The 23,945-nt window shown below is 44.9% G+C and overlaps 1 protein-coding gene across 1 annotated transcript in view; it reads left to right on the forward strand.

Annotated features, from left to right (window-relative positions):
• The window catches only part of NRK (Nik related kinase), a 117,816-nt gene that overhangs the window by 40,008 nt on the left and 53,863 nt on the right, over positions 1–23,945 (forward strand). Inside the window, exons 9-16 of the mRNA XM_035113283.2 lie at positions 1,231–1,309; positions 2,295–2,470; positions 3,543–3,615; positions 5,944–6,151; positions 8,821–8,982; positions 9,546–9,710; positions 15,168–15,320; positions 23,397–23,528. Of these exons, the coding sequence (XP_034969174.1) occupies positions 1,231–1,309; positions 2,295–2,470; positions 3,543–3,615; positions 5,944–6,151; positions 8,821–8,982; positions 9,546–9,710; positions 15,168–15,320; positions 23,397–23,528 (1,148 nt within the window). The remainder of the gene's footprint in view (positions 1–1,230; positions 1,310–2,294; positions 2,471–3,542; positions 3,616–5,943; positions 6,152–8,820; positions 8,983–9,545; positions 9,711–15,167; positions 15,321–23,396; positions 23,529–23,945) is intronic.

Here is a 23,945-nt window from a genome sequence, read left to right on the forward strand (position 1 = left end):
AATAATAGATTTATTTGTAACTAGATGTAAACACACATACACACACCACCCACCCACAGAGTGAGAGAGAGAGAGAGAGGGAGAGGGAGAGGGAGAGAAGAGAGAGCAGCACTGTTGCTCAAAGCAAGGAACTCTTTGACTCATTCATGCAGCCAATTTCTACCCAACCCTTTTGAAACCATTGTGTGATGGAAAACCAATGCAACATCAGTGGTGGACAAGGGTACAATGGCACCCTATGCAAGGCCAAAACTCCCCCTTCCCACTGGCAGCCCTACCACTGCCATCCCAAAGGTGGGTAAGGAGGCGTCTGTATTTGAGAAGGAGGCACAAAGGCTCTGGCAGGGAAAGTGCTAACTAGGCTTTGGGAAGGAGATGGAAGGATTCTAAACCCCTGTTAGAGCCTCACTTCCTTCCCAAAGCCCAGCACACAGCCCTAAACCCACCCCTGGCAACATACTTGCCTGTTCCACAAATCCCATTGTCCCGCCCACCCCTCCCAGAGCTGTGAAGACTGTGGTTTTCCATGATAAATGATACAGAGAATCTTACAAAATAGCAAGACTCCAGCCAATGGAGTAAAATGCAGAAAGTAAGAACTGGAAATGCATTTGGCTTGCTAGAAGAGCCGAGCATGTAGCAAGAGGAAGAGCTGGCTCACATATGCATGTTCATCACTTGATAGCTATAACATCTAGTGAAGACTTGGAACAACATGGATCAAGCACCACAGTGATGATTTTCACATCATGCCACACAGTCAGAAACTCAAGCCTTATAAGTGGAGCCAGTTTATACATTCATCTTGCTGCCATCAATGGCTAGTTAAGGCATGTGAGTTGCTCATGAAATGTTGTGTGCTGTTTGTTAACTCATGAGGAACTTGCATTTGTCTGAAGGTGACATCACAGATAGAACAACATAGATAGCATTTTCAGATTGCCTTGTACACAATAGACCACACTTAGTCATACCAAAAGCAGGCCCATTGAAATCAATGGGACTTGTGAGTCATGACTAACCTAAATCCCGTTGGTGCTGTTGCAAGTACGATTAAGTCTGGATCCAACCCAGTGCTTTTCAGCAAAGTATGTTCACATGTTCTCATCAAGCACGCAACGCAATCAAATATAGAGAAATCAAATGATGGCAGGATTGTAAGAGCCAGGCTGAAGGTATCCATTTTAACAGATTGCATATGTGTGCTTGTTCTTCCCCTTATTCTTACAGCATTGTGTGACATGCATCCTATGAGGGCTCTGTTTCTCATTCCACGGAACCCTCCCCCAAAACTGAAATCCAGAAAATGGTAAGAGGCTTCCCTTAAATGGCAATAAATGCTAACTTGTTAAGAACATATGAAGAGCTGCTGCATCAGCCCAATGGCACATCTAGTCTAGCATCCTGTTTTCACAGGGACCAACCTGCACCGTGGACATGAGCGCAACAGCACTCTGCCCACCTGTGGTTTCCATCAACATACTGCCTCTGATAGTAGAGGTATTGTATAGCCATCATGGCTACTAGTCATTGATATGCTGGCTTGGAGCACAATTTTGGCAGCTGTTTCGATTCAGACTATTGAAAGCTTTCTACGCATCCCAGATATTGTGATCATATTGATTCCTTCCAAGCTCTTATCTGCACTGGAAGTTTAAGTTTCGTCTGTTGTTGCAATGGCCTCTGAGCAGACATGGTTTACATTAAAGCAGTGTAAGGGAGTGACTCAGGGGTATAGTACAGGACTAAAAGTGTTGATGACCCTTTGCATGCAGAAGGCTCCAAGGTCGACCCCTGACATCTCGTGAGCAGGTAACATGGAATGTAGTAGCAGACACCAATTTTAGGCGCATGCCTAAGCTCAGAAGTGAGATGGCTCCATGATAGGGGCACCTTCTGATTGCCGCCAACTGAACTTCCAAAGGTTACAGCACAACCAAGAGGGCCTCATCAGTTGATCATTGCAATAGTGCAAGGCAGTAAGGGGGGGTGGAGTTCTTATTTAGGGATCCTGGTCCCAAACTGTTTAGGACTTTGTAGGTCAAAACCAAAGCCTTAAAATTAGCCCAGCAGGTTATGAGCTTTAGGAGCCGTGTAATGTGGACATGATGGGAGATACGATAGAATAGTTCAGTTGCTGCATTTTGCGCTAGCTGCAGCTTCTGCACAGTGTCAAGGGCAGCCCTGCATGGAGTGCCTTGCAGTAGTTTAGACTTGCTGAGATATTCTGCTAAACTGTTTGAGGAATTGCAAGGGAGTGAAAAGAAGTCTTTAAGTTGTTGTTGTGTTTTTAGGTCTAAGAAATTTCTGAACTTTGTGGACACCTGTTTGGTTAAGAATTACGTGCATCGCCCAGCAACAGATACCCTGCTTAAACATTCCTTTATCAGAGACATGCAGAATGAACGACAGGTGCGCATCTTGCTAAAAGACCATCTAGATAGGACCAGGAAGAAGAAGGGAGAGAAAGGTAAGGACTAAAGCTTAATAACCTGGGACCAGTTTATCTATGAGATTGCCTTAGCGAACCTGTGCCAATTCAGCCACTTCAGTTGGCTGTAGGGACTACATGATACCTGTTCCACATTTGTTAGAATGATATTTTAGTGTGGTGCTTTGGAACTCCCTGCCTCTTGAGATCAAGCAGGTGCCTACTAAAAGCATTCCTGATTAGACAAGCCTACCCATGTGCTTAGGGAGTTGATGTCATTGTTATTTGTTTTAGTATTTTAGCTTTTGTATGTTTTAAAGCGGGGTTTTAATTTAATTTTGATTTTACTGATTGATCTTTTATAAAACGCTTTGATGCTTTTTACAATCAAGAGGTGTGCCAATTTCATGAAATTAATTAATTGAATAAATACATTGCTGCCAGCTTCCTCCCTGTTAACCTTAGCAAAATTTTGCATGGAAGAGAACATAGGAACATAAGAAGTGGCCTTATACTGAGAAGCTCATTGGTCCATCTACCTTAGTATTGTCTGAACTGACCGGCAGCAGCTCTCCAGGATTTCAGATAGGATTCTGTCCCAGCTTTACCTTCACACATTATGCTTTGACCAACACATTATGCTTTGACCAACTTGGGTTTGCCCCTGAATGTACATTCAGAAGGGAGCCTCAGTCAACTCTGGCTCCCTGATTAGCACACGGCCTGATAGACAGTTTTGTGTAAATGTGATGGTTGCATTCAAAGCCTTCACATACTGCATTTTTAGTTGTGTACCTGAACTAGCTTGTGAAGCTGTGTTTTTTTTAACTGAAGTAGGACTTCACTGAGAGCTGACTATAGCTACATACAGTATACATATTAGTAAAAGATTGATTAGGCAATTAGGCGTTTACAAGACTTCATCATCATTACAGATCAGTAAGATCAACAATCAGATAATATTGCATTTAAGCAGAAAACAAGTGAATGTCAGGCTGCTTGTATGTTTAAAATGTTTTGACAGTGTTTGTTGCAATAAATGTGGGGGCAGATTGTAACACATGAAGCAGTCAAGTGTCCTAGCTAGATTTGGTTTTCCTTCTTCTTTCAGATGAAACAGAATATGAATACAGTGGAAGTGAGGAAGAAGCCGATGAGCTGAACGAAGATGAAGGAGAACCAAGGTTACATTTTGCATTTGTAGATAAGTTCTGGGTTGCACCCAGGAGAGAGATGACTCCAAAGTTTGATCTGTACACTTCCAGAGCAATTTTTGGAACCATTTCCTTGTGATGTGTTGTTATGTTGGATAGAGCAGCAGAATTAAGTTACTCTTGCCCATGCACGATTTCCTGCACATCGGGGCCTGGAAACTCTACCCTGGGAAGGAGGAGCCACATTGGGCAAGTATTAGGAGTCGGCATGTTTGGCCACTCACTGAGGCCCATCAATAAGGCTACCATCTCAGGTGGCAGCCTCTGGTCTACGCCTGCCACCACCCACAGTGCGCCGCTGCCACCAGAGGCGTAGTAAGCCCAGGTGGCACCTGGTGCAGATTTTTCTTTTGTTACACCCCCCCCCCATGCTGATTTGCCGAGGCCCTCCTGCAGGATGCAGCCGCTCTCTTGCTACCTTCCACACTCTTGCTCCCCAGAGGAGGAGGAGGGGGAGGAGAAGTTTCAGCCTCGTTCGTCGTCCCCCTCCCCCCCCCGGTCCCGGTTTTTAAAGCGCTTGCTTCTTTTCCTTTTGCTGCTAGCAAGCAAGCCAGCAGGCGATCTGGACATGGGACTTTGGAGCAATTTGCTCGGGGGTGCCATTGAATCAACTTCTTGCGCTGTCTCATGCAGGGAGCGCTGACAACAGTCCCGCACAACGCCTGCGCACGCCATTGCTGTTAGTGTGGGGCAAAGAGGGCACCATCCCAAAGGGGGGAAGAGGAGGAGGCATGATGTGGGGAATAAGGGGAGGGGAGGTGGGGTGTGGTAGGCGGCTGAGACTTGAGTGCACATCCTCCTCGGTCGCTTGCATCCTCCACGGGGCCCCGGCCAGGCTGGCGGCCACGGCAGCACTCACCGTGGCTTCTTTGGGGGTGGCTCCAGGCTCGGCCGTTCAGTTCAGCCGCACCGGAGGGAGGGAGGGCCGACAGGGACGGAGGGATGGAGAGGAGAGCGGCTACGCAACGGACGCAGTGCCCTGGCTCCAAAACGCTTTTCGCCCTCCCTGGCCCCTGTAGCAACTCGGCCGGAGGGAGTACCGTGTGTGCATGCGGGAGTCGAGTTGCTAGAGAGGGGAGGAACAAGGAACGAAAGCAAGCCAGCTGCCGTGAGCGAACTTTTTTACCGGGTGCCGCGGCGGGGCTAGGCGCGGGGGCAGGCCGCTGAGACTGTCACCCTCCCTCCAGGGTGTCACCCGGTGCAGCCCACTCTTATCGCCACCCCCGTTGCGATGCCACTGGCTGCCACTGGGAAAAGGAAGCCACAGGAGAAAGGCAGCTGGCTGAAAAGGCCCTCAGACCTGCCAGCCATGTCTGGTCACTATTTCTCCCTCTTCCCTGAAGGATACAGATGCAGTGGGCAGGGTAGGTTCACAGCAACCACATCTATCTCACTCAGAGAAGAGGGAGCTTCGCTTCTTCCTGAGAAAGGAAGACACAGAGTTTGTGAACCAACCAACCCCCTCAACCAAATAGGCCTACCCCAATGATTTGCCATGTCGAGGGAATTGCACAAGAGCTGAGGAGGCTGGGGTTGTGCTTGCCAGACTTTTAAACAGGCATCCCCAAACTGCGGCCCTCCAGGTGTTTTGGCCTACAACTCCCCCGATCCCTAGCTAACAGGACCAGTGGTCAGGGAAGATGGGAATTGTAATCCAAAACATCTGGAGGGCCACAGTTCGGGGATGCCTGCTTTAAAAGCTCACTGTGCAACTATGCCTACTTGGAAGCAAATCCCACTGAGTTCAATTACATTTACTACCAGGAAATCAGTTTTAAGATTCTATGGAAATAGAAGAAGAAGCTCTTACTCCTAATAAACAAATTAATCATGCCAGACATCTTACTTACTTCAGCTGCTAAAATCTGAGGGAAACTCCACTAGACTTTGAAGCATTGACCTGGTGCTCGCCCTGCCCATTGCCATCGAAATGGGATTCCATGAAAACTCAAATATATATACCTCTGAATTGTCTCTTGTTCCCATTCGGGGTTTGCTGATGAATATAAAGTGTGAACAGATGCTAAAATTTGTTTTGGGAAGGCAACAGTGAAGTAAAATCTCCAGTGAACAAACAGATAAGCAGCTTTAGCCTGGATTCTGAAGTGTTGTTAAAACAGAGGCATTGTAAATACAGAGGAGGGCTGGTGAGGGAGAGAGATTCTGTGATTTTTTTTCTCCTGGAAAAAATGTAAGCTAGGACAGCAAGCTGTTCCCCAGTGGCACTGTGTTTGCTCTGTCGCCTTAATATTATGGTTAGTCAAACAGATATTTCCTTTTCTTAACAAAAAAATTAAGCTCCATTGTTAATCTCCCTGGCGAATCGACCCTCCGCCGCGAATTCCTGAGGCTTCAGCAAGAGAACAAAAGCCGTTTCGAACCTCAGCGACAGCAGCAGATGCAGAAGCAGCAGCTTAAAGACCAGGAAAAGTACAAAAAGCAGCTCTCGGAAGACAGACAGAAACGGATTGTGGAACAAAAGCTGCAGAGGAAAAAGTTGGAGGATGTACGATTTGGATTCAGATTTGTTTGTTTTTTCCTGCATGACAGTAGTACTGCACTACAAATATCAAATAAGAAAGGAAGCCATGTTTCTTGTGTCCCCATCTGCACTCCATGTCAAGCATCATCATGATGCTTTGAACAGCCATGGCTTCCCCTAAAGAATCCTGGGAACTGTAAACCAGAGTGGTTTAACAATTAGCCCCTCTTCCCAGGGAACTCTGGGAATTGTAGTTTTATGAAGGGGGGGAAGAGGCATCTCCTAAAAATTTCCAGCACCTTTAACAACTGCAGTTCCCATGATCCTTTGGAGGAAGCCGTGACCATTTTAAGAGCTACAATGCAGCTTTAAATGTACAGTGCAGATGTTTTTCATCAGATTCCTGCTATTATTTAGTGTTGTCAGTACACATACGCAGAGTAGCTTAAGTGTAACCCTATGAAATCATAGCAAAAGGACCAGGCCCTGGACCATACCTGCCAAGTTCCTCTCTGAAAAATAAGGGACCGGACCGGAAGTAGCATACCGGAAGTAGCGCTGGCGCCATTTTGGAACTGGGCGGAGCATGCTCAGAAGTGACTTGATGCTGCTGTGCCCAGTTCCAAAATGGCTGCCGCACCAGAAGTTGCGCTGCAGCCATTTTGGAACTGGGCAGAGCAGAATCAAAAGTCGCTTCTGAGCATGCTCCGCCCAGTTCCAAAATGGCTGCCGTGCCAGAATAAACCGGGGGGAAACAAAAAAATCCATTTTTTCGGCTGGGGACAGCTGGAAAAACGGGGCTTTCCCGGGGAATACGGGAGACTTGGCAGCTATGCCCTGGACCCCAAGGTGCTTATGGTCTACATTTTGACATTGGGAAGGCAGCAGGTGGAGAAGAGAAAGAGGCAGGGGTGGCAGAGCTGTGGCCCTCCACATTCCAGGTAGAATCTCATCAGCCCCAGCCAGTTTGGCCAATAATCAAGTGTGATGGAAGTTCTATTCCAGGTACCCCCAAACTTCGGCCCTCTAGATGTTTTGGACTACAATTCCCATCTTCCCCGACCACTGGTCCTGTTAGCTAGGGATCATGGGAGTTTTAGGCCAAAACATCTGGAGGGCCGCAGTTTGGGGATGCCTGTTCTAGTCCAACAATATCTGGAGGCCCACACATTCTCCACTGCTGGACAGAGGTAGCAGGGAATGCTGTTTTATGTGCATAAACTTTGTCTCAGTTTGGAATGAGGTGTGCAGAGCCATCCAAAATATAGGAAGCAAGTGCAGGTTAACGGTAAAGGTAAAGGTACCCCTGACTGTTAGGTCCAGTCATAGCTGCCAAGTCTCTCGTTTTCCCTGGGAAATCCCCATTTTTCCAGCTGTTCCTAGCTGAAAAAATTGATTTTTTTGTTTCCCCCCGGTTTATTCTGGCGTGGCGCCCATTTTGGAACTGGGCGGAGCATGCTCAGAAGCGACTTTTGATGCTGCTCTGCCCAGTTCCAAAATGGCTGCAGTGCAACTTCTGGCGCTACTTCCGGCCTGCTATTTCCGCCCGGTCCCTTATTTCTCTGACAGCAACTTGGCAGGTATGCGTCCAGTCATGGACGACTCTGGAGTTGCGGCGCTCATCTTGCTCTATAGACTGAGGGAGCCAGTGTTTTTCCTCAAACAACTTCCAGGTCATGTCATGTGCCCAGCATGACTAATCTGCTTCTGGTGAACCAGAGCAGCGCACAGAAATACCATTTACCTTCCCACCAGAGTGGTACCTATTTATCTACTTGCACTTTGACGTGCTTTTGAACTGCTAGGTGGGCAGGATCTGGGACAGAACAACGGGAGCTCACCCCGTCATGGGGGTTCGAACCACGACCTTCTGATTGGCAAGCCCTAGGCTCTGTGGTTTAGACGCGCCACCCGCGTCCCATACGTGCAGGTTACACCAGGGTAAATAATGCTGGTGTAACTTGCCCCTATTCCAAACTCTGTTCTAGAGCAAGGCTACTGGTGGCTGAGGTAGGTCACTTACAGAACTGAACTCCTATCTTTATAAATGTTACTTTTAGGGCTCACACTTTTTGATGAGTGACAATAAACTATCACATCTCGGCTTAACCAGCCAATATATGAATGAATGCTGTGGTCACAGATGCAGCCTACTTTGTGATGGAAGCAAATGAGCTAGATCACTTCAGCTGACTACAGTTCACCTGAACTGGGAAACTTTGGTTTATGAAGGTTATGAAGCCAACTTCAACCCAACACCTCCATATCCCAGCTTGTTTTGGATCCAATAACCCTAGTTTCCCAGATCAGATGAAGCAGGAAATTTTGATTGATGGAAGACTTACTGATGTATTTGGCCCCACCATAAAGGCAAGAGCAAAGGGGCTATGTGCACAGCCAAAGGGTTCATTGGCATCTTGATGTTCCCAACAAAGCTGTTCTTTTGGGGGGTACTTCAGGGCAATTTCTTTCTGACCACTTACTAGTTAGCTTGTCAACACAAGTTAATAAAGATGAGAAGACATTTCCAGCTTATGTAGATTAGTAGCTATTGTAGAGAATGGGCCCCCTTGGTTTCAAAGCCCTGTTTGCACAGAATTAGCAGCAGTATGACTTTAATAGCAATTCCTTTTATGAGCAATCTATGACGGGAGATGAAATGAAACCAATATTATTTCCTGGCATGTGTTTAGCACCAGAAGAGAGAAGAGCTTCGGAAGCATTTGGACCTCGAAAGGAGATGTCCGGAGATCAAGGCAGCTCAAAACAAAATGGAGAAGGATAAAGACGACATGCTAAGTTGTGAAGATGAGTGGAGCAAAGTGGAAGGAGACAAGAAACTGGAAAATTATCAGGTGTGGATGTAGTTTTGCAGAAGAGAAAATTTCCACATTTTCTGTGGCAAATGTGAGATGTATAGCCTGGAAGAAAAATTGAAAAACAAAACCCTGTTCCTCTCCCAAGTGTTCAGAAGCAAATAGGGTAAACAGAAGAAGAAGAAAAAAGATGAACCCAGGTGGTGGTGGTTTTCCAGGTTATTCCATACATTTTTTGCCACAGAGGGTAGTAGCAAGACAGTTAATGTAAGTTTTAACTGAAGCTGAACTGTAGTGGAATGGAAGCAATGCTGATTGCAACAAACCCATGACAGGACAGAAACTGCTGCTTCCTCACATCCCTAGTTGTGGGTCCCACTTATTGAATTCTACTAGGCACATGTCTTTGCTATGTCTACTCCCAGTCACCATGTTCCCATGGTTCCAAATGTCTGAGTCAGACCCTGTGCCTGATTCGTGCATTTGCACTCATCCTTAGAGGAAAGAGATGGTTCACCAGACCTAGCCAAAAATCCATTGGGTTTATACATTTTTGGGTTCCTCTTTCCTCACAGTGTCTTCTTGCTTCTTTCCCACCCTAGAAAAAAGTTGAGGAAGTGCATCATGGCAAGAAGCTTCACCGGACTCTTCCTAAAGATCAAACACAGCTGCTTTCTCTCCAACATGACCACAAGCAGAAGACTAAAGATCCCCCGAAGCTCCTCAGCCCCCAAACCCGTCTCCCTTCGAACAGTACAAGCAAAGAGGTACATTGTAGCTCTCTGGAAATGGCTGTTCTCTGGATTGAAAATTATCTGCTTAGGCAGGTGGGTTTTTTTAAACATGCTCAAAATTTCACTTGGAGAAAAGGGAAGCCATGAGATTCTCTGTTTATCTAAGCCAGGAGTGGGGAACCTCAAGCTCAGGAGCCAAATATGGCTCTTGATGGCCTCTGTATGGCCTTTGGTATTCTCCCCAAGCCCCATGCATCTCTAGCTCTCCTCTGCACCTTCCTCACGTACTTTTAGCTTGAGCCATTATAATGCCTCTTGCATGTCAGTTTGGAGAATGTGTGTATGTGCACATTTGCAGCAACCTCTGACTTGGCTAGGACATAGTCTGTACAAAGGTAAGAATCACATCCCTTACAGCAGTCACATTTGCTTCTGCTGTGTCCACCGCAGGCATACAACTCTCCCAGAATGTTTCCTGGGAGAGACTCTGTCCCTTAGACTGGAAAAAGTTCCCCATCTCTAGTTTAAGCCATCACATGGTTGTGGCAACCATTTGCTTCTACTTCAAGCCTGCAGACAAATGGATTGTTGTTTGGGCTGTACAGAAATGCAACCAAGAATTTCCATTTTCTTTTTAAAAAACAAAAGAAAAAACAGGTGCTTAAAAAAGAAGAAGAAACCGTTTGCGGGTAGCTAAGCAATCAGGGAAAAGCTAGCCATTTTCTGCAAATACATGGAAGGCTCTAGGAGCCAGGATTCTAAGGGGTGACGAAGAAGGACAGCTATCTGGGTCTTGAGATCCACAGGCGTCCTCTGAAGAAGCTAAAGGAAGCTGGTTAAAACCTTTAAACAAAAGCTAAGGAGTTTTGTTGCTTTCCTCATGGTTGTAGCCTGAGAGGGAACAACTGTAGAAATTCAGACCAGCAGTGTGAACTGAAGTGATTGAATGCTCCTCTGTGCTGGAAATAAAATTTAAAAAAACCTGCCTAGAAAAAACTGGCATGCCATAGAGAAGTGCTCTTGCCTAAGCCTATCCCTGATATGCTGTATTTCTAAGTGCATGAAGTGTTTTGTGTGCACATAGAAGAGCATTCATCAGGATGTAGCAGAGGGGGAGATAGGCCTGCAAAGAAACACACAGCTTTTACTTCTCCCTTTGAATGCTTTCCATTCCAGCTTCTGTGTTAACTTTTCCCCTCTTACTTTTCCATTTATGTTGTGTTTTTTATATTAGGGACTGGTGGCAGGGCCCATGTTATTATTGATAATTGTTGGGGGGGTTGGGGGCCTTTTTCAGCTGAAGAGTGGGATTTTTTTAAAAAAATGTTTTAAATAAGTAAACAAACATCAGCACTGCCCATGCCAAGTAGTCTGCATTTTACAGCTGAGACAGAAATTTACCGCTTCAGTGAGAACTAAGTGAACAATCTTACTGTACTCCCAGTTAGGGTACTGATTTTTTTTAAAGTATACTTTCAATGCATACTGAAAGGTGGGTTGTAGGTTTTAATCATTGTTGGTGTTTGTCAGTATGCATCCAGGGTGTATGTTCAAGAGATTGAGTGCAGAATATAAAGATGGGTATCTTGTCTAGATAATGCAGCTGACTGAGAGACACCATTCTTAGCCAGCAATAGGATTGAGAATAGCGAGACTCCTCTTTCATTAGATACTAAAGATAGGTGGGAACTAAATTTGATGAATGGCTTGGCTTCCTTGCAGAAGTCATCTGGGTAGATGATGCTCCGGAATTTTGTGCACCTCCGGTGTGCTAGTAAACCTGAATGACTTTGGTGTGTCGTTCAAACGCTCCCTGTGCTCCTCCCAGGGCTGGAAAATGATTAACTTCGTCACAAAATGATGCATGTCAAGAAAGTGGGTCACCGACATGAAAAGTTTGCAAAGCTCTGATCTACTCTCTGGTTAAAGGCCACTGATGTTCTCTAGTTTGGGGGCTCCCCAAAATCATGGGTTCAGCAGAGAGTCGGTATAAATGACTTATTAGAGGTTGGTTGGTTGGTTAGTTCTAAGCCAGGCATAGGAAACTCCAGCCCTCCAGATGTTTGGGACTACAATTCCCATCATCCCTGACCACTGGTCCTGTTAGCTAGGGATGATGGGGATTGTAGTCCCAAACATCCGGAGGGCCAGAGTTTGCCTATGCCTGTTCTAAGCTTGAGGGCAGGGGTGGCTAACCTTTGGTCAGGGGTGGCTAACCTTTGGCCGTTTAGATATTACTGGATTGCAGTTCCCACAATCCCCCAATCTGCAAGGTCAGTGATAGTAAAAGTCGGAAATCCAGGCACAGCTTGAGGACTACAGGTTAGCCAATCCTGCTTTAAGGGATGGGAAATGCAGCTCTGCTTCATTGCTTCAACTTTCTCCTTTATTTTTTATTTTTTAAAAAATCTGTAGCCCGAGGGGGGAAAACACACATCGCAAAATGTCAGCTCCAATATTCATCTGCGTCGCTGACATGTATTCCGTAAATGACCTCTTTGTACTGGAATGAAACGCATTGTAAAATTTAGTCCATGCCATTACTGTTAAATTTTAATCGAAATGTACTGTTGTGGATTTCTGACATTAGCAGTTGTAGGCAGTGAGTCTCTGTTGGAAGTGTGCGGCATTAAAAGGAAGCAAATTGGGCCTGACATAAATATGCAGTTTCTCTTGCAAGTGCTGATTGTGCCTTGTGTGTTTCCAACGCTATGCCGCCACCGTTGTGGTTCTGCCTGTTCAGTTCCTTTAATCCCATTTGGCACCATGTCGATTTTGCTCGGGGAGGGAGGGGAGTTGTTAGGATTCACAGGGACAAAATCATTGACTCAAACCATTTCCCCCCAGTGAAATAATAATTACTTCTTATCAAGATGGTTGTCATTTAGGTGAATCTCCTGGCGTTATATTAACAAGGAAGCTGTTGCCATCTGCTTGGAGGAGAGCATGGCAGCCTGCATGTCGGGAAATAAAATAAAATGTGGGCCTGCATTTTTCTGAGAGAGAAGTTATTAAGTGACTATTTATATCATCTTTCTCCAGATGTATGGATGCATTCCTGTCTGAGCAACATTCTGGGGGGGGGGGGGGGGTCAGAGGCAAAAGAGGAAAAAATGCAACTTTTTTTTCTTTTGCACAGGAGGCTAGGTTCTGTGCACAGTTAAACACCACTTTCTGTCCTCCTTCCAAACAAGCTAGGGGCTTTATCAGAGTCCCTGGAAACATTCCAGCTAGGTGAAAACATTCAGGGGGCAAAGCAGAGCCAGTGGGGATTTGGGAAAGAAGGGGTGTGGAAAATCACAAGGGCCACATAGAGAAACCTTAAAGGTCACAGTCTGGCTTCAGGCCTTGTCCTTCAGGCTTCTCTGTCTAGCTCTTGGGCATATTATTATTATTTTTATTATTATTATTATTATTTATAATCCTCCCATCTGGCTCCCAAGAGAATATTAAAAACATGATAAAACATTAAACATTAAAAACTGGCTGCTTTCAAATGTCTTCTAAAAGTGTTTATTTCCTTGACATCTGATGGGAGAGCCTTCCACATTGCTGGCGCCACTACCGAGAAGGCCCTCTGCCTGGTTCCCTGTATCCTCACTTCTCACAGTGAGGGAACCGCTAGAAGGCCCTCAGAGCTGGACCTCAGTTTCCAGGCTGAACGATGGGGGTGGAGACACTCCTTCAGGTATACAGGACCGAGGCTGTTTAGGGCTTTAAAGGTCACCACCAATTGTGCTCAGAAATGTGCATCTCCTCCAAGCCACTTCTTCTTGGAGACTAGACCCTCCAAGTGTTTCAGGGACAGTCCTGGATTTACAAAGTTCATCCTGGTTTCTGATTTGATCCTGGAATGTCCCACTTTTCCTTAGGGCGTTCCTATTTTCTTTGGAGAAACGCTGGAGGATATGCAGTTTTGCAGCCTTTGAGCCAAGGAGATAAGAATTCTACAACCTTTAGAATACATTGGAAGGCAGCCCTTTTTATAGATGCTGGAAGCTGCCAGAGTGGCTGGGGCAACCCAGCGAGAAGAATGGGGTATACATAATAAAGGGATGGTGATGGCAGAGACATCCCTATTTTCATCAGAGAAATGTTGGAGGGTATGTGAGGGGAACACACCTACCCTGATGCTTTTGAGTGGCTGAAATGTGTCCTTGCACGGCAATAAAGCCTCTTGCTGTGTACAAGGTGTGTACAAGTGTAGAAACAGATTTGACTGGCTGGAATGAAGCCTACTGTACAAAAGTAGGAATCACACCCATTGCCCTGCTTCACCCATCAATGCCATGCAGCCTTCAGAAAGCTGCCCATAAGAGAGTGAGGTGATTGGACTGCAAAATCTTCTCTACCCATAGCTGCCAAGTTCTCCCTTTTTTAAAGGGAAATTCCCTTATGCTGAATAGGCTTCCTCGCGAGAAAGGGGAAAACTTGGCAGCTATGTCTCTACCTCTGTCTTAGCCTAGCTAAGGGCAGAAGCAAATGTTATTCACTAGTTCCTGGATTCCCAACCCCATGTTTCACTCTTTAAGATGAGCATGGAGAAGCCTTTCAAGATGACTGCAAGGGAGAATCAGCGGGTGGAAGGAATATATCACTCTCCCCTGCCTGATGCTTCTCCACCTCCACCTCCACCCCCCTCATCCTTATCCATTTCCCCATCACAAACACACACACACCAGTCAGCAGCAACACCAGAAAGGAAGGGTTATGCACAATGTCCTGCCTTCCACTTCCTCTCCAAACAGCTCTACCTCTAATCACAGTAGGTGCAGACAAAGAACTGGGAATCCTATGATTGCTACATAACTTCTAGTACTGATCTAGCAGTCCCTTTTGCATTAGCATCATTATAAAATAGGAAGAGGAGTTGTGGTAATGGTAACTAGTGAAGAATGTACTGTATTTAAAACCGGGTTGAGGGAGCAAAGCCAGAAGAAAATGCAAGGGAAGTCTAGCTGAAGAAAGTAGGGCTTTGTATCTACACAGGCGTATGTCACACTGCATAAGACCTGGCTGCAATATCAGAAGTAAGTAGATTTATTGGTTTGGCCTTAAGCCATAACAACAGTACTGAGCTACCAGGGGAAAATAAAATCCAAAAACGGCAGGGGCCTGCACAGGTACATCCTATATGGATTAGTCTGAACCAGAGGTCATGGCGAAAACCATAATCTGATAAAATGGGTAGAGGGTGTCAAAACCCATACGGTCATCGATCATTAGAACAATTCACGACATGCCCATGGTGCGGGGAAGTCTCCACTGGAAGGCAAACAAAGCCACCATTTCATTTAACATACCCATTGCTGTTGGATAGCCCTTGGAATTTTAACATGGTTTAACGCAAACAAGAAAATGTTGCAGATGCCTGCACCTTATCTCCTTATACATAGGGCAACTCAACAAAAAACAGGGGTAAACAGACACCCTTCCCACCATCTCATTGTTGAATTTGTTGAATATGTCTGTCTGTTGGTTTGTTTCCAGACTGAGAGCAAGCGTGAGAAGAGTGATAGCATCCAAACTGATCTCAACTGGGCCGCTGTTCTTGAGCATGATGCCACCTCACATGGTCGACTAGGTTCTGGAAGCAACTCCAGCCCATGTACTCCAGCTTTGCAAAGAGCAGTGATGGCTCAGGTACGAGATCCCCACTAAAGATTATTTACAGTTGTAGAGGTCTGTGAGATGAGAGGATCTGCCAGTTTTGGTTTCTCTCACATTTCCACATCAGTTTCTGACACACACACACACACACACACACACACGTATAAAATCTTCAGGATAATTCATTAACATTTCAGTGTGAATTTATTCTACATTTTTGCAGGCATTGTTGCCTAATGACATTTTTGCAAAGCCATTTCCCCCAAATATAATGCATTTTTCATTGTTTTCAATATTCTATGCACACCTTATATGCATATGCTACTGTATGCATTTTTGTACATATTACTTGGCTGGGGAACTGCGCTGTGAAAACGGAAGAATTCTGTGGTTTGTTTTGCTTCTTGTTTTGGAAATAATTAGGTAAGTTTCCTTTAAATGTAAATGGAATCAAATTTCTCCCCTCTTCCTAAAGATGGTTTTGGCGTGATGCCAAATCTTGGTTTGTTACCCTGTCCAATGTTTCTTCCCCAAACATATGTTTCAATTCTTCTCCTTTTTAAAAGGTCCTCTATTCAATGACGCAGTCCAGTTTCTCTGTCTTTTGTTTTCTGTGCTACAGAGAAGGAAGTAAATCAGGTGATACAGGAGTTGCCTTGTACTGAATCAGGCCATCTAGCTCAATATAGTCTACATCAATTTCAGCTCTCTGGGATTTCAAACTAGGAGTCTTTCCTCATGGAGACACCAGATATTGAACCAGGGACCTTCTGCATGCAAAGCAGATGTTGTTCCACTAAATCCCTTTCCAGAAATACAGTTGCCCTCTCCTGCAATTTGTGTCAGCTTCTGCAGTGGCCAAATGGACACGAAACTCTTCTCTTTTTTCTTTTTCTCTCCCCACTTTTGGCCAAGAACTCAGACAGAACAGAGAATTGGGCTGAGACAATCAATTCTTTGTTGATACTTCCATTTCCTGCGATAAGCGAGAGATGCAAGGCAGGCCTAGCAAGGTCTGCTTAAATGACTGTTATTTGTGATGACATTAATGCCTGACTGGATAAATTCTGGGATATTATTCTTGCATGTTGCACAAAAAGCCTTGGCCCACTACATCTGCTGTATTTCCATTGGAAATATTTTATTGTGCATAATTCATAGTGCACAATAAATGCATCTTTGTGTTTGGCAGAGCAAGAAGGAAGGAAGGTTCTCTTCCCAGAGGGCCATGTTACAGAGGTCATTGTGAGGGAGGTTGGGTCGGAGGGTCTGTCTCTGTTTGCTTGGGCTGTGACTTCCCTGTGTCAGGCTCTGCTCCCCATAAAGGTGGGGTTAGAAAACAGAACAGAAGCACCCATCAGTGAGCTGAGAAGCGGAAGAAGGGTTGAGTGGAGCATATGTTTGCATGCAGGTTCCCAGTGTCTCTAGGTAGGGCTTAGAGAGACTCCATCCTGAAACCTTGGACAGCTGATGCCAGTCAGTGTAGGCAATACTGAACTAGCTAGACCAATGCTCTGACTCCATATAAGCTTGTTAATTGCACCTCAGACTGATGAACCTCCTGACTTGGGAGCATAAGAAAGTGTTGAGGTACCACCTGGCCCACTTTAGCCCAACAGAATAAAGAGGTATCTTTGATGGCACAGCTAAACTCCTGAAAGTTCCCTCATTTTTGGCCTGAGGTGGGTGGTGGCAGGCAAGTTGACCTGTTGCCTGATTATCTCCTGGGCCGCCAGTTCAAGAGCCATGGTGGGCTTGTCACCTGAAAATTAGATCTCAGCTTTTCTCAAGACACAGCCCCCCAGCGGAGCAAGCAAAGCACCCAGATGCTCATCCTGGGGAAGATCTTTTTGGGGTTCTTCCAGTGCTGTGAAGTGTTTTGAACACTAGAAGGTACTAAAGCTTATGATCCAGTCCCTTGCATCTTTCATCCAAAGGACAGGATGATATTGTGAGGATGCTACGCAAAACACGCATGCACAAGCAGTCCACAGGAAGTTGCTATGTGGAAGTGCTCTTCATTATCCTTCGGAAGTAATGGCAAATGTCATCCTCCTGAACTTCCCTCCTGGCTAAGTTTTATCTGCCATCCCTACCCCTTGAATTGCTAGAAGGGCTCCCACAATACACTACCTGCAAGTGGGGCAGTGAAACAGACAGCAATTTTCACTCAGCCCTAGTTTCGTATCTCATCAAATTGCTGCTTGCTGGATGCTTCATGGGCTGTTCTCAGATGTCAATCAACTTGCCCATCCAGGTCACCAAAGTAGTTGTTGGCAGCACGAACTTTCAAGCATGCAAGCAGCTCCTTCTGCTGATTTCAGTTGTTCCTTTGGAACGGCTTACGGTTCGGAAAATGCTTTAAGCCTTTTGCTGACTCAGGTTCTGGGAAAATGACAGGCATCTTGATAACAGGCTTGATAACGCCTACCTTCTCATACCAGGGTTAGCTGCTTTTTGAGAACAGCTTGACACTACAAACTAGTCTGGTTAAATAAATACTATCATTAGTTGCAATCATATTGGACAAAAAAAGAGGAAAACGAGTCTTTTAAAGTACCATATTATTAGATGCCATACCTGCTGAAAAAGCTGTTTGCTGGGAAAAGGTAAAATATTTGCCAAGAACTGAGATAAAACAGCTGAACACCTTGCTAGATGAGGAGGCAAGAGCAGAGGTTTGTAGTAACAGATCTCTCTCTCCCCCCTCCTGCCCCACTTAGCATTGCAGCAAGTGCAGGGAAGTAAAGACTCGTATTTCCACCATCAGCACTCTGTTATGTTTCTTCTGGAACACAGGTGAAGGAACAACTTCAAGGATGTACACTACCTTCATGACCACACATGGAAGCTTTTCCTGAAAAAATAGCACAAGGGCGGGGGGACGGGACACTTCGCCCTTGTGCAATTTTTCCAGGGTTAGGGTTTTCCAGGGATAGACGCCTCCCACAGCTCTTTGCTGGAGGAGAGGCACAGGATGCTTCCGGTCCATCTCTATTTTCTGGTAAGAATGCAATCACATACTGGCAAATTTGGGGTACCCTGTTCAAGTTGATTTGGAGCTCTTGTGCTGTGAGCCCAGTTCTCCCCACCCCAAACCAGAGGTTGGTTGTTTTGTTTGTTTGTTTGTTTGTTTGTTTTGCGATAAGGAAACTGACAGGATATGCACTAGAGAGTGTGGGGCAAATTTTGCTTGACACAAGGTCACCTAGCCTCAAAACAAACGAATCAGAATTAATGCCCAGTAAATAGCTGGCATTGTCCAGCCACCCAGCAAACAAAACAGGATGAACTCACAACAGAGCAGGTAGTTTGGAAGTGGCCAGAAATACTCCCATCATTTCCCTAGGAGGGGATAAATATCTCAGGGAGGGGGGGAGGGAGAGAATTTCAAGAGCTATACAGTCTGAACAAAAATGGGCTTTAGAAGCCCCTCTACCTTCCCAGCACTCTTCCACTTAAAAACAGAGCGAACTTCCCCAAAGAACTGTGGGGCTACATGCAATTTGTAGTTTTGTCTTCACTTCCCTATAGACGTCTAGCAGCCACACAGCACATTTTCTCAAAAGTGAATCCCTTTGGAGTCCCAGCAGAACTTACTCCAAATTAAGCGTACATTGCATTGCAGACTTTGAAATCCCTAGTTACTTTGTTTGTTTGTTTCCAAATTGGTTTAGTTGTGCGATTCCTTGCAAGGTTGTCTTGGGAGGATGGAGACAGACGCTGCATATTGAAACTGGAATGTCTTGAGTGTGCTTAGAACTCTGCCAAATTATTCACACAGGTGTTTTCTTTAAAACACACACACACACACACACACACACACCCCACAGAAGGGCTTTTTTTTTGCAAGTAGCATTATCATTCATTTAAACTCTTTTTTATTCTTGCAAAAACTGCCAGGGTATCTTTAAGAGCTACAGGAGTTGGGGGGTTGGGTCATCTTAAAAAAATTTTTTAATATTCTTTTGCATTTGAAGGAGTGAGTTTGAAGCACAGCAGTTATCAGCGCATTGTGACCCTGAATCTGTTCTGACTCAGAGGAGGGAAATGTCTGCTAATGAATAAAGAATACCCCTTTTGAGAGCTCCGCTCCTTCTCAGCATGTGATATCTGACAGAATAGCAGAACAAGATGGTATAGCTCTGGGCGTCCCTCTCCATATTTCTGTCAGGGCCACATCAGGATATAGGAACTGTATGAACCAGGCTCTCAGCAGCAGTGGCAAAGGGACACAAAGGCAGACATTCAGATCTTGGACTTCCCTGAGTTGTTGGGTTGTGCTATTTTGAAGGCTGTGGTGTCTGTCAGAGACTTGGGTTTCAGCCCATCACATGAGCATAAGAAAAGCTGTGCAGGATCAGGGCAGTGGCCCATCTAGTCCTGCAGCCTTTTTCTCAGCACCCTCTACCATTACTCAGATGAAAATAGGGACATGTCTCACTCCCCACCGACTGACCCTCCTTGACCCCGCCCCATTCCCCCCCCCCGAGCATTTCCTATCAGAAGAAGGGTGAGTGCCACCAATGGGACACATTGTTCACCATCCTGAGAATTTTATTTTATTCTTTGGTATATTTCCAAAAAGAAAAACACACACTAATAAATAAATTTTAGAAAGAGGTGGCACATAGTATGGGATTGGGCTGTGGCAATGGCAGCCTTTTCTGTCCCCTGCTCTCTAGCAACTGCTATGAGCTGTCCTATAAGCTCCTATATTCCAGCTAAAGTCATTCACTTCTAGGGGCTTGAACTGGAGAAGACATTCTGGCTTTTGGTGCACGCACGTATGCACACAGAATGCCTGAAACCCAGCCCTTGTATATCAGCCCACTCAAGAGGGCTGTCCTAGCGGCACATATCATCAGAAAATGCAGCCAGACTATGGCCCTCATATTACCATTCATTTCTGGAATCCAGGAATGTTGATCGACATCTCTTGAACAGATTCTTTTTTGCTCTTCTCCTTTGAAGTATCTAAATCATGTACCCGATGGATGCATGCATTTCAAAGTGGTCCTGTTTCATGCTGAGCCAGAAGCCTGGCATCGCATGCCCTGCTTGAGGGTGTGTTGTATAAAAGGCTTTATGTGGTAGGAAGACAAGACTTTTCTTGGTGTTGTTTTGCAATTGCATGCCATATTTTCCCCACCCTACCCCCGACTGTATTTAAGTATAAAGTAGTTTATAAACCAAGGTTGCGGAATAAGCTGTAAATTGTAAGGCGCAGGTAGTGTCAGAATGCTGTCAGTGGCTCCTGGCTGGTTGCCCAGGGAAGTATAAAGACAAGGAAAAGTTTCTTACCGTCCTTTTTTATTTCAGTCTTTACAGAGAGAGGCTATAGAACCCAGCCTCTTGGATAATGGTATTGTCCCAAGTGTATCTCCACCCCGTCTCTCTCGCATTCGTCATTCTCATCACCTCCTCTACAGGTGCTGCTACATGCCTTCTGTCTTCAAGCTCTTTCCTTTTCTACTTTTAAGGCTCACTGGGTTCCGGGAGATGGAGGCTCTGTAATGCTTTCTAATGACAACATGTCAGCTGGGTGTTGTTTCCAGCTCTCCCATGATTTCCCAGCTTCCCCCCTCATCTGCCTCTGAGCAGCGACCTCCCTCAAACCCCTGTTGTAAATCTATACTCTCTTCCTCTTCCTGGAAGGGTAAAGATGGGGAGGTGGTCTCCACCAGTCCTCCTCTGCCCAGTCCCTGACAGGTGAGGAGGTTGCTTTCTCACTGTTGGACTCTGGCAGGCAGTCTCGAGCACCATATTTCAGTGTCACCACATCTGCTGACCTGTCCTCTGTTGGGCTTAGACCAGGGGTCACTAACCCTTTCAGACCAGAGGACACGTTTTGAATTTTTAGGGTGTGTTGGTGGTGCCGGTCACAAAATGGCTTTCCATAGAGTGGGGAGTGGCATAACAAAAAATCAAGAGAGACAGCTACCAACAACAGCCTTATGCTTACCTTGGGAAGTAAAGTACATCCCAGTATCCTTGACTGTGGAGATCGCACAATATTCAGTACTTACAAAGAGAGGTGCTATTATGAGAGGAAAAAACATATACAAGGAAGCCAAATCACACCTGCTCACCTTTCATGAAATCACTTAGAAGGTACCGGTACCTCCACATTTTGCACCATAACTTTCTTCTTAGGGCGCCTGCCCAACGGCACCAGTCAAATGTTTTCAGGGGTGCTATAGCCCATGAAATCTGGCAATTTCAGTCTCTCTTTTCTCCAGTATTAAGTTCAGTTCTCCACATTTTCATATCAGTTTGTGATTAAAAAAGAAAGTCATAAAAATTCATTATCATTTTACCACAAATTCTTCCTAATATTTGTGTTTATGTGCAATTTTGCATAATACACAATTTGGCAATGCAATCTCCTCTAATATACTACTTTTTCTGTTATTTTCAGTGCACATTTTTATGGACACTTCATGCATTTTTTGTAGAACTGGAGAACTGCATTGAAAAATTCAGAGAGCTGTGAATTTTGAAACATGGCTGGGTTTTGTTTCTCATATTCCCCCCTACCGAGTGTGAATTAAGTGGATTCACCTTTCATTGTGATCTGAATCTAATTCCCTCCCCCATCCCTAGTTATAAGGTGGTTTAAAACGGCTAATAAGAGTCTTACTGTCTCCATAAAGCCTCCAGCTGTGGCCCATTTCCTCAGTTTGAGCAATGTATTGCTGCCTGCAAGCTATCCAGGCCTACTCTGAGCTTGCTTTGTCCCTAAACTATCAGAAACAACCTTATAGTATTGCTCTGCAAAATGCTGTATTTGCTCTGTCAAAACTCCATCCTTTACCTATTAATGGTTAAGCATAAGTGAGAGGATTTCAGCGGTTGATGTATTGTGACAAATTACACCTGCCCAAATCTCCCCAACTGTACCAATGTACAAAGCAGAGAAAGCCCAATGTGGAAAGGTTTACCCTCTCAAGTCAGCTGGTGCAAAAACACTGGCAGAGAAGGCATGTTCTGGCTCTAAGAATTGACCTGCCTCCAGAACACCAACAAGAAGCTCTTTTCTTTCAAATCTCCCCCGTCATGTGAAGCTTTTTGTCCAAATCGGCCACAGCACAATCATGAATGTTGGTTTAGTAAATGCTAGAGCCTTCCAACTATGAGAACACCTACCACTGAAAGATTTTTAAATATACTTTTCCCAAAAAAACGGAGGCATTTTTATTGGGAATTATAGGAGGGGAAATTGTAAAAGAGGATCAAGTGTTATTTATGTATGCGACAACTGCGGCTACAACATTGTTAGCCCAAAAATGGAAAACTCAGGAGTTACCAACGATTGATGAGTGGCAGACGAAAATGATAGACTATGCGGAATTAGCAAGACTGACTAGCAAGATCCGAAACCAGGGAGAGACAAAGTTCCAAAAAGACTGGAGTAAATTTGTGGATTATATGGAAAAGAACTGTAGAAGTTTAAAGACACTTGCAGGATTGAATTTAAGATGAATTGTATAAAAAATGTTTTTGTTTTGTTTGTTTATTTGGAAAAGTTAAGAAAAATTATTATAAAAAAGAGAGAACACCTACCACTGCTTGAACCCTGCATTCAGGTCCCTGAGGGATTGGCACTCCCAGCCACTATTTTTATTTTCCTGAAACCCATGTTTTCGTGAGATGGTGGCCAGGGTTGTTTTAAAACAATGATTAAAAACAACAACCAAACAGGCATTATACTGTACTGAATTTCAGGGATCCTCCAACACCACCTTCTTGACTAAGGAGGTCTTCCACTCAGATGCTTAGCTAGCAAGGGACCCTAGACTATATCCCTGGTGCAGACCAGTGTTTCCCAACCTTGTGCCTCCAGATGTTTTGGGACTACAACTCCCGTCATCCCTAGCTAGCAAGACCAGTGGTCAGGAATGATGGGAATTGTAGTCCGAAAACAGCTGGAGGCACAAGGTTGGGAAACACTGCCCTAGATGCCTGCTCTGAAAGTAACCCCATCAGGGATGGGGGACCTTTGGTCCTCTGGTTGATGCTGGGCCATCATTCGGTCTACACTGAGTAAAAACTATTTGGGTGCAACCCATGACAAATGAACTTGATGTATGTTTCATTTGTTTGAAGAGTGAAAACCTACGAGCGACTCGAGATATGTATCACAGCAGTTCGTTGTCTGATGTTGCTGTCACCCCAGCGAGCCCCAATCAGGACGATGTCTTCTGGAGTATATGTCAAAGTGAAGAGCAACCTCCAAAGGTATTGGGAAATTATTTGCATTGTCTATAGATTAATAAGACTTTAAAAATATAAAACTTCGAATTTTCATTTGCTGTGACCTTCCCTGGGATTGTATGGTGAAGGGTGGGCAATAAACCAAATTAATCATCTCCGTTGTCACCCAGCAACATCTTGAGGACCACAGGTTGGCCAAAACTGTTCTATATGAAGAAATAGTAGGATTCTAAAGTTCATGAAGGTGATTTGCTTATTCTATGTAGTTTACTTTTTGTACACTAGCAAAGGCAAGGGACAAGCCTCTTTGTAGGATTAGCATTATCCCTGTTCCGCCATTATGGCTTCATCAGCAGTATCTTTATGATATATGATTCTATGTTTCTTTATAATATTCTTTTGTAGGTTGGATATATATGTCAGATATATGATTCCATGTTT

The sequence above is a fragment of the Zootoca vivipara genome, chromosome Z, assembly GCF_963506605.1.
Source record: "Zootoca vivipara chromosome Z, rZooViv1.1, whole genome shotgun sequence".
Taxonomy (NCBI): Eukaryota; Metazoa; Chordata; class Lepidosauria; order Squamata; family Lacertidae; genus Zootoca; species Zootoca vivipara.